At 36.1% G+C, this 18,949-nt stretch overlaps 2 protein-coding genes across 16 annotated transcripts in view; both read left to right on the forward strand.

Annotated features, from left to right (window-relative positions):
* LOC117626929 (serine/threonine-protein kinase ATM) overlaps window positions 1–13,549 on the forward strand; it is a 36,129-nt gene extending 22,580 nt beyond the window's left edge. For 10 of the 15 annotated variants that reach the window (XM_034358741.1, XM_034358742.1, XM_034358746.1 and 7 more), the window contains 32 exons: window positions 85–132; window positions 259–363; window positions 591–677; window positions 890–1,207; window positions 1,336–1,451; window positions 1,548–1,614; window positions 1,696–1,770; window positions 2,319–2,444; window positions 3,161–3,325; window positions 3,411–3,509; window positions 4,269–4,420; window positions 4,518–4,719; window positions 4,806–4,853; window positions 4,968–5,051; window positions 5,279–5,362; window positions 5,622–5,702; window positions 5,897–5,986; window positions 6,062–6,124; window positions 6,392–6,532; window positions 6,641–6,697; window positions 6,865–6,924; window positions 7,184–7,278; window positions 7,381–7,489; window positions 7,991–8,080; window positions 9,079–9,158; window positions 9,247–9,325; window positions 9,829–9,875; window positions 9,967–10,066; window positions 10,407–10,538; window positions 10,637–10,771; window positions 10,859–10,924; window positions 11,407–11,831. In XM_034358741.1, coding sequence (XP_034214632.1) covers window positions 85–132; window positions 259–363; window positions 591–677; window positions 890–1,207; window positions 1,336–1,451; window positions 1,548–1,614; window positions 1,696–1,770; window positions 2,319–2,444; window positions 3,161–3,325; window positions 3,411–3,509; window positions 4,269–4,420; window positions 4,518–4,719; window positions 4,806–4,853; window positions 4,968–5,051; window positions 5,279–5,362; window positions 5,622–5,702; window positions 5,897–5,986; window positions 6,062–6,124; window positions 6,392–6,532; window positions 6,641–6,697; window positions 6,865–6,924; window positions 7,184–7,278; window positions 7,381–7,489; window positions 7,991–8,080; window positions 9,079–9,158; window positions 9,247–9,325; window positions 9,829–9,875; window positions 9,967–10,066; window positions 10,407–10,538; window positions 10,637–10,771; window positions 10,859–10,924; window positions 11,407–11,658 — 3,453 coding nt within the window. In that variant the 3' untranslated portion in view covers window positions 11,659–11,831. Of the gene's footprint in view, window positions 1–84; window positions 133–258; window positions 364–590; window positions 678–889; window positions 1,208–1,335; window positions 1,452–1,547; window positions 1,615–1,695; window positions 1,771–2,318; window positions 2,445–3,160; window positions 3,326–3,410; window positions 3,510–4,268; window positions 4,421–4,517; window positions 4,720–4,805; window positions 4,854–4,967; window positions 5,052–5,278; window positions 5,363–5,621; window positions 5,703–5,896; window positions 5,987–6,061; window positions 6,125–6,391; window positions 6,533–6,640; window positions 6,698–6,864; window positions 6,925–7,183; window positions 7,279–7,380; window positions 7,490–7,990; window positions 8,081–9,078; window positions 9,159–9,246; window positions 9,326–9,828; window positions 9,876–9,966; window positions 10,067–10,406; window positions 10,539–10,636; window positions 10,772–10,858; window positions 10,925–11,406; window positions 11,832–12,215; window positions 12,553–13,121 lie in introns of those variants that run through there. The other 5 variants (XM_034358749.1, XM_034358743.1, XM_034358745.1 and 2 more) reach the window with 5 other exon arrangements.
* A 594-nt stretch (window positions 13,550–14,143) lies between these two features.
* LOC117626931 (probable inactive poly [ADP-ribose] polymerase SRO5) lies at window positions 14,144–17,082 on the forward strand. The gene is made up of 5 exons (XM_034358757.1): window positions 14,144–15,342; window positions 15,560–15,801; window positions 15,911–16,047; window positions 16,146–16,241; window positions 16,685–17,082. Exons 1-5 carry the CDS (start codon window positions 14,747–14,749, stop codon window positions 16,790–16,792), a joined length of 1,179 nt encoding a protein of 392 aa, XP_034214648.1. The 5' UTR covers window positions 14,144–14,746; the 3' UTR covers window positions 16,793–17,082.
* Window positions 17,083–18,949: the final 1,867 nt, after the last annotated feature.

The raw sequence follows: 18,949 nt of genomic DNA on the forward strand, positions 1-18,949 counted from the left end.
GGTTCAGTTTAAGGCTTGTCAAACATATTTTCTGAACCATTCTTTTTTCTTGTTAATTGTCTGATAATTTAAATATGTTCCCAGGTTTATTGGCTTTCTATTGATTATCTTATCGTCGCCAAGTCAGCAGTTGTGAGTTCTGAACCGTTCCTACTTCATTTCTTTTTCTTATAATTTAATTCCAAGTCTGTGCCCAAACAACTTTCTTTAGTTAGTATCCATAAGTCCATAGCTTTGACAAGGATGTGTACTTCATAGATTTGTGGCAATTACTTTACTGCCGTGATGTACGTGGAGCATTGGTGTGAAGAGCATTTCAACAGCCTCACACTGGGGAGCCCAGATTTCTCTCACATTGAAGCGGTTAGTTCCACATATATAGTAGGCTTTGTACTTGTTTTCTAATGAGCTGATATGTTAGATCTTGTTTACAGTTGGGGTCTGTTGTAAAACAATATACAAAAATGGAAGATACATATGGTCCTTCCATATGGGAAGAATTGTTTGTTCTCCTGTTCTGTTTTGTCCTTCTATTTAATCGGTGCTGCTTTTGACTTCCTCTTCCTGTTCTGTGTCTTTCTGCTCTTCAGTTGCCACATCATATTGAAATACTTGTCGCAGCCGTCACTCAGATCAATGAACCTGACAGCTTATATGGGATCATCCAGTCACACAAGGTTAGCAAAAATTATGGTTTTGCAATGGGGTGAATTTATGCTTAGTTGTGTCTGTTATGTAGTCTTACCAATTATGACTTTGGCCATCCAGTTTCATTTGAATCATCAGATATTGAGAGCACTTTAGAATGTCTGAGATATTATATTCAGAACATAAGTATATTCTCATAGTTGTATTATTTTTTCTGGTTTTGTGGTGATGGCACTGAAAGCTGACCTCTCAAATCATTACCTTCGAGCATGAGGGAAACTGGAGCAAGGCCCTTGAGTATTATGACTTGCAAGTACGTTCAGCTTCCTTGGTACCAGTGGATTTTGGTTCCAGAAATTTGTCACTGGAAGAGACTCAACCAACAGGTCATTTATCCAATTCCACATTGGAAAATGCGATGAGGCAGAGGAAACCTTATAAAGGTCTGATTAGATCTTTGCAGCAAACTGGTTGTATGCATGTTCTAGATTTGTATTGCCAAGGATTGACAACTCGGAAGGGACACTTTCATCATGATCTGGAGTTTACTGAATTGCAGGTCTTCAATCTTAACTAGTTAAATATGCCTGATCAATGGCATGTTTGGCTTTATGGTTAGCAAATTTTCTCACTAGTTTAATGCTACAAGTACCATTTTTCTTGATGTTGTTGATCTACTATTTGCAGTATGAGGCTGCTTGGCGTACTGCAAACTGGGATTTCTCCTTACTTCACGTTGGGAATAATTCTATTTCATCAAGTATGCACATCAAAAGTGATCATTTTAATGAAAATTTGCATAGGTAAGAGATATTCGTGCCATACAAGTGAAGAAAACAAAACATATATGTTAGTCTTGAAGCATCTAAGACTGTTTATTTATCCTTGTTAATGGTCAGTTGTTTGAGGGCTCTGAAAAAGGGAGATTTCAATGAGTTTCACGGAAAGCTGAAAAACTCAAAGCAGGTGATATGGGTCTCAACTCTGTCTCTCCTACAAACTCGACCTTGTGTAATTTTACTTATGTTGTGTGTTCATATGTGTCAGGAGCTTGTGTGGTGTGTTTCTCGTGCTAGTGAAGAAAGTACTGAACACATATATTCAGCAATAATTAAGCTCCAGGTATGTGATAAACATAAAAGGCAGGTGCTTCTTAATATGTTCACTTTTGGCCTCCATTGCTGCTAAATTTTTTGAAGCATGGATTACCTCTCTCAAGGAAAGAGGTTCATTCCAAATTTTAATTTGTAATTGAACGAAGACATTAAATTGGCATTACGTTCCAGATTTTGAATTCTATTGGATGACTCTGTTTGGATAGTTAGGTCTGATTTTAGTCATTCTTGATAGCAACACATCTCGAAGATGTAGAGAGTTACACGGACAGCATTCTTTCGATCCTCACCAACTTTGGTGTCTATCAGTACTTTTTCCATGCTAATAATTGCATTGGATGCAATACTTATAAATAGTTTAAATATGTAATGTCTGTCCATTACAAGGTTATTCTTTTTAATGATTTAATTTGTCGATTCATTATGCTTGGATAAACCTAGACATGCCATGAGAACCAGAAAAAACCTGTTACATATTTTCTAAATTTTATTACCAAAGAAGAAGAAAATCATACCTTTTTTTTTTTTCCCTTAAACTTATGTATCCTTGCGCAGATCCTTTATCATCTTGGCATGGCTTGGGATTTGCGTTGGACATCATGTCATTATGGTGAGGGTATAAATTCTTATCCAGAGATGGAAGAAGTGAATTCTGAACCTGTAATCCCTACCATAAATCAGGTATTACAATGATGGATGAAATCAATTAAGTAGCCATCATTTGTTTGTTGGTGGATGTTCAGTACAAGTGGCTACAAAATGATACATGTGATAATCATGTTTCTAAATTATGTCGTACAATTATTGAAAATTAAATTAGTAATTTTTTTTTTCAAGTTAATCTCACTTCATACACCACTGTGGCACCAAAAATGAGGATTTAGTGGTTGGTAGTCCTGTTGACATTTCCCAATATACTAGCTCAAGAGGGTGAGCTAGCTATACTACAGATGTATAGGCAAAATAATATTTCATGCAAACCATAAACAGATTTAAATTTAAGTGTTCAAGAACATTTAGGCCAGGGACCTTGGATAGGATAAAGACCTTTTTTTCTATTCAAATGATGATTTAGTTTTTTGTTTTCCCGCAAATAGGTTATACAATGCCCTAAGTATTAATTAATATTTGGTATATGTTGAAGTTGTAATTTTTTTTTTTAATGTGTAGTAGTAACATGTTATAGCCGTATTTACATTAGAAGAAGATTGAGCCTAATCTGTGTTCTTTGTTATTGTTTGGGCTTATTTAAGGTTTCTTCTTATAGATGCATGGTGAAATCATAAAGCATGGTTTAGAAATTTCATATGTGATTAATTTAATTTACCTCAGTTTCAGATATATATGTGCATGCACAAATGTCTGGTTGCCTGACATAGTCTTTTACTTTGAATTAGTTATCTTGGCTGAACATGGATTGGAGTTCCATTTTGGAACGGACCCAGTTACACATGAATTTACTAGAGCCTTTGATAGCGTTCAGGCGAGTTCTACTTCAAATCTTAAATTGTAGGGACTGTATGGCGCAACATCTTCTGCAGTCCACATCTACCCTCCGTAAGGTATTTTCAGCATTTCATAATCATAGAACCATCCACTTAACCTGCTTTCCTGATATCTCCTTGTCTGTTTTTCCTTGTTATATAGGGTTCTAGATTTTCTCAAGCAGCTGCAGCTCTGCATGAGTTTAAGTTCCTCTGTGTTGAATCAGGAGAGCAAGATTCGTCCCTATATTGGCTTGGAAGGGTACATAGTTTTTATAATTCTTAACCACTGCTTTGAGTACATATAAGAGGCTCCTATTTGAGAATATATATATATATATATATTTTTTTTTTTTTACTATAGATCCTGCTTAACTGCATCTGTAGTTACAAGACACTCAAATTTTTGTGGACAACTTTTGATGTTGTAGAGTGCTGGGAAGCTCTAAATAATGACTTGCTGAAATATCTCCCTTAAAGTTAATTTCTTTCTCACATTTGAGAATATATCCTCTTTTTTCTTGTCTCTAATTATTCAAACATCAGCGACAATGAGTCTTAGGACTGTAAATCATTGTTAAGCTTTTTTAACGGCGGGCTCACTCTCTTCGCATGTAACCCGCCATCTAGATTTGAATGTTTATAAGATCTGTGGGAACTGTTGCCTGATACTTTTCTTTTGCACAATTACTTGATTTTTCCAACAAACTTCTGAGTTGCTTCCATGTCTGGGTGGATGGAAACAACGTGCAAAACAGAATTTAATATCTTCTACTTAAACTTCATTTTCAAGTGCAAGGTTATTGCTATGCTTTATTTGTTCAGTAGAAACATGTTCTCTCATAGTCCTTTCACTGAATCTGTGAACAGTGTATGTTTCACTTTGCGGCCTTTTCTGGTTTGTTTTAATTAATTTCTGTATTTTAATTAAATTTGGTTTTAATTTGTCTCTGTCTAAATGTTTCTGTCATCCTTTTTCAAAAGTTGGAAATAACACTGGTAAACTTTTGTATCTTGGCAGCTTGAAGAAGCTAAGCTTTTGCGCGGCCAAGGTCAGCATGAGATGGCAATCAGCCTCGCAAAATATGTCTCACAAAATTTCCTGTCAAATGAAGAGTCTTCAGATGTTCATCGCTTGGTTGGGAAGTGGCTGGCAGAGACTAGATCTAGCAAGTTATAGAAAATCTTAACTACTGATAATTTGATTTTGGATGTGAATAAAAGATATACTGATTTTTCTTTTAATTTTTTGTCTGGAATATAAATTCAGCTCGAGAACTATTTTAGAGAAGTATTTGAAGCCTGCTGTTTCACTTACCGAGAATCAGAAGGCTGCAGACAAGAGGTCCAGAGATAGACAAAGCCGAACACATTTTCATCTTGCACACTATGCAGATGCTCTATTTAGGAGTTATGAGGAAAGACTAAACTCTAATGAGTGGCAAGCAGCTATGCGTTTAAGGAAACACAAGGTACTCAAGAATAACTTAGAACAAGCACTCAAAGTTACTCAAGTTTAGTGTTTTTGAGCAATTTTTAGTAATTGACAATTTCACAGACAATGGAATTGGAAGCACTCATTAAACGGCTAAAATCTTCGACAAAGGTAAATTCAAACCATTATTATGTTTCCTTATTTGCCATTTTGATTTATAGGTACCATGGGGATAACCTGCCAAGTTTCCATGGCATTTTTTTCTTCTTCTATATATAATTTTAGGGGGAGAAGATTGACTACTCTGTCAAAATTCAAGAGCTGCAAAAGCAACTTGCAATGGACAAGGAGGAGGCCGAAAAACTTCAGGTAGTTGTTATACCTTGGTTTGTTGAAATCTTGTTCAAAATTTGTCCTTCTCACTTGCTTTGTGTTGGAGGGGCAATTTTAACAACTAGTGAATGATCTGTGGGACATCTGGATCTAAAATCTGGGCTTCCTTTGTAAATGCAGAGTGGTGAGCGTATATACGGGAATTGACTTGTAAAAATATAATCTACATTTAACTGTTGTATTTGTTTTCATTAACTTCTCAGGATGACAGGGACAATTTCCTTAACCTAGCATTGGAGGGATATCAGCGTTGTTTGGTTGTTGGCAACAAATATGATGTGCGAGTGGTATGCACTTACTCTCAACGTCTATGTCCAACCGAACCTAATCTAGCACTGTAATTATGTAGTGAATGGTCCTAAAAGTCTCTGGCCCTTAATGTTGATTACTTTTGCATGAGGTTAATTTTTATTCAATTTGAGCAGAAAACAAAATGTTTGCCTTGGATTGAGTGGAAAGTTTTACACAAATAAAAGCCATCCTCATTGATTTATTTTATTGTTGAACCCTGTATAATGCCATTGAGGGGCTAACACATGTTTTCAGGTTTTTCGGCTAATTTCCCTGTGGTTCTCTCTCTCTTCTAGAAAAAATGTCATAGACAGCATGCTTACCACAATCACTGAGGTATATTGTGAATGAGAACAATATTATTAATCAATATTTGAAATAATAGAAACCAAATTTCTATAGTTTTCTGTAAAAAAGTTATATATATATATATACATATATATTATACATACACACACACACACATATATTTCTGGATAATGAATGCTATATAAGAGTTGTGCTTGATTTGTAATCCAATACTTGTACAGGTTCAGTCTTACAAATTCATCCCTTTAGTATACCAAATTGCTTCAAGAGTGGGTAGCTTAAAGGATTGCCCTGGACCTCGTAATTTTCAGGTTCACATTGAGCTCATATTCTTGGCTCCTTCAGAAGTTGGGAGTATATTCTGATTCTAATTATTGGATGTGCAGTATGCCTTGGTTTCTCTTGTAAAGAAAATGGCTATTGACCATCCATATCATACTATCTTTCAGGTATTCAAGATTAATTTTAGTGGCCTCAGCTGGCCTGAAATTCCAAGCATGTTTTGTTCTTGAGTAATATGCTTACAAGGGTTTCATATTTCTGTATGAATTGCTATAATAAGTGAAATAGGAAACAAAAACCTTCTCATTGCCAATATCGCACCACAAGTACCATGCTTTTTTCAATCGTGCTCATTGTGAATATGGTCTTGTCAACCTGTTTTATGCATTGAAATAATATTGAATATTTTACGTTCCCATCTGTACTCGCACTAGCTTCTAGCATTGGCAAATGGTGACCGTATCAAGGACAAGCAGCGCAGCAGGAACTCATTTGTGGTAGATATGGATAAAAAGCTTGCAGCAGAGAATCTTTTACAAGAGTTAACATCATATCACGGAGCTATGATAAATCAAGTATTTTGCATTATTTTTCCAGATCAAGTGATTTATCTTAATTTATTGTTATATCTATATGAACTAAAAATGCGTACAGATATATTTATATATGCATTCTTTTATTAGATGAAACAAATGGTAGAGATCTATATCAAACTTGCTGAACTAGAAACAAAGAGAGAGGTTAGTGAAATGGATATCAAGTCGAGCTTTTCTTCTTCCTAATTACACATTACTACTGTTCCTAGTCTTTTAATATCTTAATTCAATAACTTTTTTGCATTCCTATGATGAAGGAAAAGCCTTAAAACAGTTTTGTCTGCTACTATCTAACTAGATTGTGTCAACAGGATACCAATAGAAAGGTAATGCTACCAAGAGAACTGCGTAATCTTCGACAGCTGGAACTTGTAAGTACAGCACTTTTATAGTTTGTACTTAGGAATTTGATAGGGATGTGATGATTGATACTGTGAAATCTTTCTATGATAAACAATGGTATTTTGGGAAGTGAAGGTTATTCTTGTTTTATTACTTGAAAATTCCAATTTAAATAGACTGATTAGGTGATTTGGCATCTTAATTGGTTTTTTGGACGGAAATTGGCTCATTGAGCTTGCATCTATTACTTAACTAATTAATAGCCTTGCATTTATGATGAAATGGCAGGTGCCTGTTGTGACAGCTACCTTTTCCATTGACCAGAGTTGTCAATACCATGAAGGCTCTTTCCCCTACTTCAAAGGATTAGGAGATTCAGTTAGGTATGTCTTTGCAATATTATGAAATTCCGTATCAATATGTGTTTTTATAATCTTCTTACCATAAGAGATGCTACATTCTGATGTATTTTGGTGTATATACAGAGTAATGAATGGTGTAAATGCTCCAAAGGTGGTCGAATGCCTAGGTTCTGATGGCTGCAGATACAGACAGCTGGCAAAATCTGGAAATGATGATCTAAGACAGGATGCTGTAAGAGTTTCTACTCGGTGTTTGTATGTCGGCTGGGTGTGCGTTCGTGTGCCTGCAGATGCATATCTTTTCGTCTATATTATTTGTCTTGCGATCTAACTCCTTCGGGGACAGTATGTAAAATTTCAAGCTTTCTGATAAAGGCACAGATGCTTCAGAATTTTTACCTGACTATTCCCAAACGTCCATTCCTACTTTAAAACAGTGCATTGAACATGCTATTCTTAATTTGGTACCCTTACAACTTTTGTTGTCTAGTTACTTGCCACCCTAGGTGGGATCAGTGTAATGTGCAGTTACATGGAACATTAGTAATATTACTCTTTAGTCTTTACTTAGCTTTGCTATGAGGGCATTCCTTGTCTTCTCTGGAGTCTTGCTTGTTTCCTTTTTTTTTTTCTTTTTTTTTCCTAAAATAAATGTTTTAGTATCCTGTTTCCTTTTGGGAATAAATGCTTCTGTCATGTTTTCACATATACAAGATTCATTATAAATTTACAGGTAATGGAACAATTTTTTGGTTTAGTCAACACCTTTCTACAGAACCACCGGGATACATGGAAAAGAAGATTAGGAGTGCGCACATACAAGGTATCTTCTTCAACACATAATGACATATCAGATCCCATCATGATCAAGGAGAAGGTTGATATTTAATTTGGTGAAAACGAAGAATATCACCAAAATTTTCTTTTTGGATGATTGTTCTAGTGCATGAGAAATTAGTTCCCTCTTTTTTATTTCATTTTATTTTATTTGCGTTTTTGAAACATTTTTACACAGTTTAAATTTTCCATTGAGAGATTTTCCATGCATGTTATCAGGTCTGTATCATGTCTCTTTAAGTATTAATGTTATTAAGATAGAGATTATTGCACCCCAAAGGGGGATGGAAGTTGATATCTGATGGGGATGGGACTTCAATAATTCCTTTATGCATTTTGAGGATTTAGTAATAAATGAACACTTGTGGACTTCAATAATTCCTTTATGCATTTTGAGGATTTATTAATAAATGAACTCTTGTGCGTGAAAATTGCATTATGACATATCAGATCCCATAATGACATATCAGATCCATCATGATCAAGGAGAAGGTTGATATTTAATTCGGTGAAAACGAAGAATATCACCAAAATTTTCTTTTTGGATGATTGTTCTAGTGCATGAGAAATTAGTTCCCTCTTCTTCTTTTTTTTCTTCTTTTTTTAATAATAATAATTTTTTTATTTTTTTATTTTTTGCGTTTTTGAAACATTTTTACACAGTTTAAAATTTCCATTGAGAAATTTTCCATGCATGTTATCAGGTCTGTATCATGTCTCTTTAAGTATTAATGTTATTAAGATAGAGATTATTGCATCCCAAAGGGGGATGGAAGTTGATATCTGATGGGGATGGGACTTCAATAATTCCTTTATGCATTTTGAGGATTTAGTAATAAATGAACTCTTGTGTGTGAAAATTGCATTATTGATTCCAACTGCATATGCATCGGTTTTGTTATTAAAAAAAAAAAAAATCCTAACAATAATCTTTATCATCTAATTCTTTTACCTATTGAAATCACAATGTTCTTGATGCAATAGGTAGTTCCATTTACTCCAAGTGCTGGTGTTCTTGAATGGGTTGATGGCACTCTTCCTCTTGGTGAATATCTTATAGGAAGGTAATGGGTACCATCTTTTAGAGCCTACTTGAGGTTTAGAATGATTGAATAATATGGTTTTTCTAACTTTCCTTTTTTCAATTTTCAGCATGAGAAATGGAGGTGCCCATGGTCGCTATGGGGTGGGGGACTGGTCATTTCTTAAATGCCGAGAACACGTGACAAATGTAAGTATTACTGCTTACAATTTGTAACAGTAGGAAGAATATTGTGATTTAAGAAAACCAGTTAATTGAAACGGCATAAATAATAGAGGGTGTTCTCCTTTTCACTAAACCTAGAAAGTTTTGTACGAAGTTTTTGGGAACACCTCTTTTTAGGACAAACATTTATGTCTGAATACCAATATTGTATTCATGTCTCTCAAATTTGTGCATATATGGGGCTTAATATTATTTGTTTTCTTTACTTATCATTAGATCTTTCACTCAGGTGTAAAGTGAAATGCTAGGCTTAACGTTTGCTCCAATATTGTAGGTGATACAAAATAGTATGGATAGTAGATGTATTGGGGAGAGAGCTAGAGTTAACAATTCTATATTGAGTATCACAACTTACGAATGCAAAAGAAAATGTTACGGAGCAGATTAGAGTTATCATACTAGTACTCTCATTCAAAAGCATATGTACACCTTTAACAAACTTACATAAATGCTTTGGTCTTTGACAGGGAAAGGACAAGCGCAAGGCATTCCAAGAAGTTTGTAGGAAGTTCAGGTATGTCAGACCTGTCTTTGACATGGAGAACACCAAGTTTTCCAAAATTTTAACTGGTTAACCTCTTAATTCAATTGACAACCTCATGCAGGCCTGTCATGCATCATTTTTTCTTGGAGAGATTCTTGCAACCAGCTGACTGGTTTGAAAAGAGGCTTGCATACACACGAAGTGTTGCTACTAGTTCAATGGTTAGTGATTTGTACTCGTTCTGAGGCAGTTCAGTTTGGACATGGTCTTTAATAATAGGGAATGTCGTAGTTTCAACTTCCAAGCCTTGTTAGAGATGTTCTCACCATGGAACTGACAAACCACTTGTCCATAATAATGCGTATAATGTACCGAGGCCCTAATCCAAACATCCAAACCTTTGTTCTTATGGCAAAATGTCATTGTAGTTCAAATCCAAATAATAGTTTCCAGTCTTTTTCATTAAGAATAATCTTTTTAGGATGAATCCTGCTTAATTTATAAAGATGACTGCATGATTGTCTACTTGTTGATAATTCTGGAAATTGCACTCATATTCAGGTTGGTTATATTGTTGGCCTTGGAGATCGACATGCTATGAATATCTTAATTGATCAAACCACTGCAGAAGTTGTTCATATAGATCTTGGTGTTGCCTTTGAACAAGGCTTGATGCTTAAAACACCAGAACGGGTTTGTACTTTGTGATTATGTTTCTCCTTCTAAGCTTGTTTATGTAGCTTCTTGACTTTAGTATGGTTCAATGTTCTTATCTTAACAAATTTTCACAGGTTCCATTCAGACTTACAAGGGACATCATTGATGGAATGGGTGTCACTGGAGTAGAAGGGGTTTTCAGAAGATGCTGTGAAGAAACTCTTTCTGTTATGAGGACAAATAAAGAAGCACTACTGACCATCGTTGAAGTATGTAACTTTAGTCGATTTCTCAAATTAATAAATAAAAATCAAAACTTCTTGCTTCTCTTGATATCAGATGGGATTTCTATGCAGGTTTTTATTCATGATCCACTTTATAAGTGGGCTTTATCACCTCTGAAAGCTTTGCAGCGTCAAAAGGTAATGGAAACTTAACTTTCTGTTTACATTCAGTGTATGCATATGCAATCTGAGTCCAGGACTTGTCTGCCAAGAAATGCTAAGGGAATGGGATAAATTGGTGCCTTCAAAAATTTATCAACATCAGATAATGTGTGAAAATTATTTACAAATTAGAACGGCATTGACAACTTAAAAATTTGAACACACTGGAAAACAAGGTTTCCTAAGTTATGTGTCTTTCACCAAAATTATGTTTACTCAGCTAGCTTAGGTGGACAAATTCCACTTCCTATCAAAGCTCAGAACCTAAAACAATGATAATAATGTTTTGGCCATTTTGACTTAAAAGTAATTACTTAATAGAATATGCCACCTTCAAACGTTTGATTCAGTCATCCATCTCAGTTGACATTCTTAAATTGTTTCACACGTAGCAGCTGTTCAAACTACCCCAGCTTACATTATCGATTATACTGAATAAATTTATTTTTCTTGGTAAGGAAACGGATGACGACTTGAATTTAAGCTTGGAAGGCTTGCAAGATGGATATGAAGGTAATAAGGATGCTGCACGTGCGTTGATGCGTGTAAAACAAAAACTAGATGGATACGAAGAAGGAGAGATGCGAAGCATACATGGACAGGTAATTCTCGAGTGCCACAGTTACATCGACTTTATAGCCTCCTTATATATTCTTTCTTTAACCATTTGGTTGATGAGGTTGGGTACTCATACTGCATCAAACAACTAGCACCAATGAACATGGTATCATTACAGCTGTGCCAATGTTGAGCATTATCATAAAATGGACATTGATTCCCTCTCATGTAAAAATTGTGTGACAGAGGAATCAGTTTTGACATCTCTTTTGGTGCAATCCTGGTGGTCCTCATCTAGTGATTCATATAGCTACCAAGTTTTTCATCTGTTTCACTGTTTACAAGGGAAACCAAAGATCCAGAGGTTAAAATACAAAGAGCATATCGAACTTATCTATTAGTGGCAGATGATAATCTACTTCTCAAATACCTTTAACCAGAAAAATTCCAGCCTTCATTATCAAGGCTGTATGCACTAGATCAGGAGAACTTCCAGCCTCTTGTGCGGAAAAACCCCTGCAAATCTCAACAAGAATTATAACTATTGTGGAACTAGCCCTGTGAGGACCTTTGTTTCCTCAGGCACATTGTGGAACTACCCCTGCAAATGGAGAGACGCTTCTTTGGGTTTAATACTTAGTTGAGAATGGTGCGATTTGAATACATTTTAGCTTTGGGTATCTGTCATAAGACAAATCTAAATTTGCAGGTTCAACAACTTATACAAGATGCTATCGATCCCGAGCGTCTTTGTCAACTGTTTCCTGGATGGGGAGCATGGTTGTGATGGATTTTTCTCCGTCAGCTTAGTCCCATCCCAACAGCTTCGAATCATCTTGTATAGGCGGCATTAAATTTTATCAAGTTTTGTGATCTGTTCTTTTCTTCTGTATATATTCCTGAGTATACGAGGTGTAGTCGGTCCATGTTTAGTATGCTCCAATGCTTATGGCAGCTAGTTGCATCAGGTCAATTAGATTGTAATTCTTGTAAGCAATAATGTATATCATTTGGGTGGAGTGGTTTTAATTTCCTTTGTGCGTCAACATTGTACATCGAACCCCGAATGTAGGGACAAATTGGGAGGAAAAACAAAAAACAAAAAAGCCGACAACTATATATTTTATACGAAAACACTTGAGAGAGCCCAATTGGAGAAAGAAAAAAACATTCATCTAGCTAGTTATTTTCTAATTGGTCCTTAGTGTGTTTATTTCCATTTAAAAGTACATCAGGCAGTTTTCCTTATAGTATTGGGTTTGAAGAGTTTTCTTCGAAAATGTATAGTTTTCATGGGAAAGCTATATTAGTAATAGTATACTGCAATGAAATTACATTAAAATGTATACAACCACGTGCAAGAATGTTTATACACCTTATTTTGCTTTATTGGGCTTATATTTTTTGTCTTACAAGCAGCCGAGTACTTGGGGCATGTTTGGGACTGCTGCTTTTAAATTGTATTTATCTTCTTCTTTTTCTTTCTTTATTTATTTTGGGTTTAATCTTACCTATCCATTATTGGGAGATGGTGAATTTTACTCGGTTTTCCTATTATACCTTTCATGAAAAGCAAAAAAAATTAAAAATAAAAACATACAATTTGTCTCTCTAGGGCAGAATATGAAGGAATGCTCAAGCTTCGGTCGACCTACATAGGCCCAAGTTTCTATTATTATTAGGGAGACATTTGACCTTTTTTATGTGACATCCCGAAGATCAAAATGCGTTGACCCAAGGTGATTTCCGAAGAAAAAAGGTACAGATTGCTAGTGGCTGGTACTCTTGTTGTATCACTGTTTCAGCTGGGATCTTTGTCCGACCCACTGAAACAGAGAGAGGTCGGCCCACAGGTTCAGCAGTTCCATTCTATTGGTATGACAATCATGCCTTGAAAATTATTTATTTTATTTTCTCTGCCAAGACATAGCCAGCCACATTGAAGACCCCTTGAGATCAATATAAGTAGAAAAACTTGTATGAATAGGAATAGTACTGTTTTGTTATTCCAATCAATATAGACTGCCAGATAAAAAAGTTAAAGTGTTTCTCATATTTGCCCATACCAAATGGCCAAAAGAAAACCGGGAAGCTATGAATACAGCTTAGCACCAAAAGAAAAATAAAAAATCTATGAACCCATGTCATGTTACCTTTAATCCAGGACAAGTTAGGGTGGCGAAAAACTATCAATCACATTTAGACACACAGACACACAGACGTGACAAAACATACATTACTTCATTCAAGCTCTATCCAATCCACAAATCCATGACCCCTCAATTAAATGTTTGATTCACAATATCGTCCCCATCCAATCTCCCCACCGACCAATCTGAGCAGGTCTTTTTAAATTTTAAGCTACCCCTTTCCCCATGCCAATGATGTGTTTTTGCCCCTCTCATTTTATGTTCAAAAAGGCCAAAAAGTGAACAGATATTTACAAGGGTATTGTAGTAATTCCATACAGTTCAAAAATCCACCGGGTATAGTTTTGGGTTTGGGTAAACCGCCTTAGCCAAAAAAAAGGTCCAGAGAGCGCCTATGGCCTCCCTTTTCGGTAATAAAACGACGGGTAATCAAAACAATTAGCGCCGCACCGCCATTTCTACAAAACAAAAACAAGGCGGTTCCGTTAGTTTTTCCTGAACTGTATTTATATTTTCTTCTTCTTCTTCTTCTCTCCTTCTCCAAGCAAACCTTCTCATTTAAAACAAAACCCCAACGCACACACTTACAAAAGAACAGACAGTTTCGTTATGATTTCTTACACACCCTCTTCAAATCCCATATTCTTTATTTCTGGGTTTTCTCTCACTACCGTTTTTGTGATTTGAATTTCATATAAAACCACCCCTTTGCAATTACAACTCTCTCTCTCTTTCTCTCTCAAAACTGTCCAGAAATGTATGCATACTATTGATATTTTTAGTAAGTTTGCCTTTTTTAGCGTTCTCAAAATTTGCCGACTCTTCTTAAGTCCCATCCTTTTGTATACATACAATTTCATTTCTGTTTTGTTGGATCAATTTCTTTTGCTCCAACACTTTCCGGGTCTGAATCAAATTCTTCTCTGATTCTTTCTTTGGTTTAAGAAAAAACAGAGTTTCTTTGTTCTTTTGCTTTACCTCCACGAAACTCTAATACGTGTCCATATTTAGTCTTTAGATACAATTGTCTTCGGTTTCAGATTGTAAACCACACTAGATTTCCTTCCGCTTTCTTCTGGGTTTTATTGCAATGGCGTGTAGCGGTGTTCAAGGTCGGTTGTCCTCTGTTTTCACCGATGGGAGCAACCCTCATGGTTTTACAGCGTTTTCTTCTGAAAATTCATCCGAAGATGAACTCACCGATCAACTTACCGATTCGGGTACCAGCGATACGGCCTCAGAGACCTCCGTCCAAGATCAAGATTCGTTCATCTCCGACTGCGAAAGTGTCGTAGATTCGGGTTCCAGTTCTGCGCAATCGCGGATGTTCAATGACGGGTTGGTCGCACTTTTCGACGGGGACAGAGTCCACGATCTCATCAAGCAGAGGTTTCTTTCAAGTTTGGGTTTGCTTGGACCGCACGCCAATGTTGTGGCCATTCATAGGAACTCCTATTCTAGCCTTGTGGGGCAAGCAAGGCTGCGTTCGTTTCAAATTTACTTGAAAGCCGTGGAGGAGAAATGTGGTGGCAATCCCAATGTGAAATATGCTTGGTATGCACCTTCTTCTAAGGATGAGATTTCTAATATCATCTGCCATGGTTTTGGTCACCATGAGAAGCCTCAGAAAGATGGGTTATACGGCAGTGGCGTCTACCTTGCTCCTGATGATTCTCCTATGACATGGTGAGTGATTGCTTTGTCCCAATTTCTTGGGCTACTCAACTTGGAATTGAACAAGTCCATTAATTAATTTGTATGATTGTTGACGAATTCTCATGCCAACTTAGACTTTTCTTGATTCTTTAATTTAAACAACTGCTCATCTGTTTTTCGTTGTGTAGAAGTTTGATTTTGTCACTTTTTCTCAACATTTGGTTGACAAATTTGTTTTGTGTTCTAGTGTGGAAGGCTCCAATGTTGATGAAGACGGTCTGCGACATCTCTTGCTCTGCCGTGTTATATTGGGGAGGCCAGAGGTTGTGCATCCTGGTTCTGAACAGTATCATCCAAGTTCCGAAGAGTTCGATTCGGGTGTGGACAATCCTATTGCTCCGAAGAAGTATATAGCATGGAGCACCTACATGAACACTCACATCTTGCCAGAATATGTCATTAGCTTCAGAGCTCCTACTTGCTTGAAAGGTATGCAACTTTCTCAACTTTATAAATAAAAAAAATATTCTCTCTGGATTTGTTTCTACAGTGTTTGGAATCTATAGTTCATGTTCTACACTTTTGTTTCATGATGTAGGGTTCTTAAAGACTCAAGAATCAATTAAGAAACCAACTTCACCTTGGATGCCATTTCCAGCTCTAATTGGTGTACTGTCAAAGTTTTTGCCTCCACCTACCATTGCTCTGATCAGCAAGCATTACAAAGATCACAGGGTAAGTAGTACTTCACTGCATTTGAAGATTGGCACTCTTTTTGTAATTAAAAATTTATTATTGTTGTCCTCATTTTTGTGAACCCTTCTTTCTTTCAGGAGAACAAAATCTCAAGGCATGAACTAATACAAAGACTGAGACAAATAGCAGGAGACAAGTTACTGGCTTCAATCATCAAATCTTTCAGAGCAAAGGTATGAAATTGATTTCTTCTTTTTTTATTTGGCAGAGGAATGAATAAGAACTTATTTTCAACTTGTTAAGCATTTAATTTATTAGGAAATCATTACCTTTATTTTCAATATTCTGTCTAGCTGGTTCTTCTTGGCTACTTGCTTACCAAGGCAGAGAATTCCTTATTTGGGAGTTTCTTGTTGCAGGTTCTGTCACCAATTCAGTAAACTTGCATCAAATTTCTTTTCCAACTCTCTTACATAAAGTGGTCCCAACATAAAATTTAATATAATTTTATAATCTTATGAATCCTACATCATGTGAGTGAGTCAGAAAAAAGGAACGCTTCATTGTATCCTTTTCAATTTTCAATATTATTTTTTTTCGTTTTCATGCTCTCCAATTTCCCATGTATTACATAATTTGTGTATAATAATCTGATTGTAGATTTTTTTTTGTGCAGCAAATCAAAGGTTTGCAAAGGGTTGCTCAAAATGGAGACAGAAATGGGAAGGAATTCAAAAATAACACAGGCGGTGTAGATGAACAACCTATTCCTTTGTTGGGATGATGAGTTAAACAGTGCACAGTTGCAAGTTGCAGTAGAGGGAGGATTCAATTGACATATTCTAACAACAAGGGAAGGGGATCCAGTCCAGTAGAGATGCCTGAGGGGTTTCCTGGGATTTCACTAGTTTTGGGATCTACCTAGAAGTCAATAGTAAATTTTACCTAATTTTCTATTTTTCTCTCTGTTATCTAGTCACGCTGACATTGTACTGGTTGAAATTGAATTGGTGCTCTCCACAATCAACGGTTGAGATTTGATGATGATAATGATGATGATGATATATTCTCTTTTCTTCTTTCTTACGTGAGTTTTTTTTTTTTTTCGGGTCGGGTATGACAATACAATCCCCGTCTCCGCTCTCCATCCCCGCCCCCATCTCCGAACCAATCCCCGTTTAATAGGTTTCGGGGAATCCCCGTCCCCGTTCCCGTCGAAGGACTATCCCCCATACCCACCTCAAATCCCCAATTTTTTTTGCACAAAAAATATTTATCATATATTTTAACATTAAGTTTCATATTAAATTATCATTCAACACATCCAAATTAACTATAAAGTTCAACTCAACTATTCAAAATCACATCAATATGAAATTCTAGAAAAGATTAGGAAGAATTAGGAGAGAGACGTTAACTTAGAGTTAAACATAAATATTATAATTATATATTTATTTATTTAAATATAAACATATATATTTTCGGGTCGGATTCGGGGATGGGGACGCCAATACCATCCCCTCCCCATACGCGTCGGGGATTTTTAAGTTCGAAGATCCCCATACTCGATAACCATTTGGCCCCCGAAATCTTCCTCCATTAGAGTCGGAGACCAGACGGGAACCCGGCCCCGCAGGAATTTTTACCATCCCTATACCAAATATTCTCTGATGTCATGGATGGTGATATGATGCTCCGAATGACATGAGAAACCAAAGAAAGAGCATATGCCTACTTTCATATCAATTATTGATCCTTTCTTTTACTAAAAGGATCCCAATCCATTCTTGGTGCCTAAGACAATGGTAAATGGTTCCTCTTCTGCTAAGTCACCCCTGGAACACTCCAAAAATGATGCTATTCTACTGTTGAATGATAACATTCTTTCTAAGGTCTTCAAAGTAAATAGTGGAAAGCAAAAAGTATTATTCCGCACCTAAGGCCTATTTATATGAGCCCAATATAGACTGAAGCTGGACCTCAGGCCTACTTATCCAGCTCTGACGGTAAGATTAGATTGGGGCATATCAGATTTGCTAAAGGCCAAGTTTTTTTTATCATTGAAATGATATTGTTTGAAAGGGGATTGGCTTTGTATGTATAAAGATACTTGGTGTTCATGTTTGTTCGGGATGTATATCAATCCGGCTGAATCGGCTACATCGGCCAATTCGAACCGCATTTACCAGTTTCGTTTGGTTTTCACCAATTAAGAAACCAACTTCACCTTGGATGTCATTTCCAGCTCTAATTGGTGCACTTTCTAAGTTTTTGCCTCCACCCACCGTGGCTTTGATCAGCAAGCATTATAAAGATCACAGCATGAAATGGTCAACTTGCAGTAGGGAGATTAATATGGTGGATAAAATGACATATTCTAACCACAAGTGAGGGGGATCCAGCAGAGATGCCTAAGGGGTTTTTCTGGGATTTCACTAGTTTTGGGACCTACTTAAAAAGTCATAGTAATTTTTACCTAAGAAAGAGCATGTGCCTCCTTTCATATCAATTATTGATCCTTTACCCAATTTATTACAAGGATTCCGAGCCATTCTTGGTGCCCAAGTCAAGGGTGAATTGTTCCTCAAGTCATGGTTTTTACATGGCCTAAATTGTACTGTTGAACCACAATATTTATATTGGAAATTAAAAATATTACAAAAAATAAAAAACATAATTCCTCTGCCGGAGTCAAACCCGGTTTAAACTGATCCAATTTGTTTTCATGAGCCCAAATATTGAATCAAGTTGGGCCTATTTATATGAGCCCAATATAATAAACTTATAAGAGCCCAATCTTGACTGAACTTGGGCCTCAGCCCAATGTAAACAGATTTGCTAAAGCTAAATTTTTATTTATTGTAATATATATATATAACGCAAAAGACAGAGAACAGTGCAACATTCAAAATATTAGAAAATTTCATTGACTAATTCAAAT

This window comes from Prunus dulcis, chromosome 5 (assembly GCF_902201215.1).
Source record: "Prunus dulcis chromosome 5, ALMONDv2, whole genome shotgun sequence".
Lineage (NCBI taxonomy): Eukaryota > Viridiplantae > Streptophyta > Magnoliopsida > Rosales > Rosaceae > Prunus > Prunus dulcis.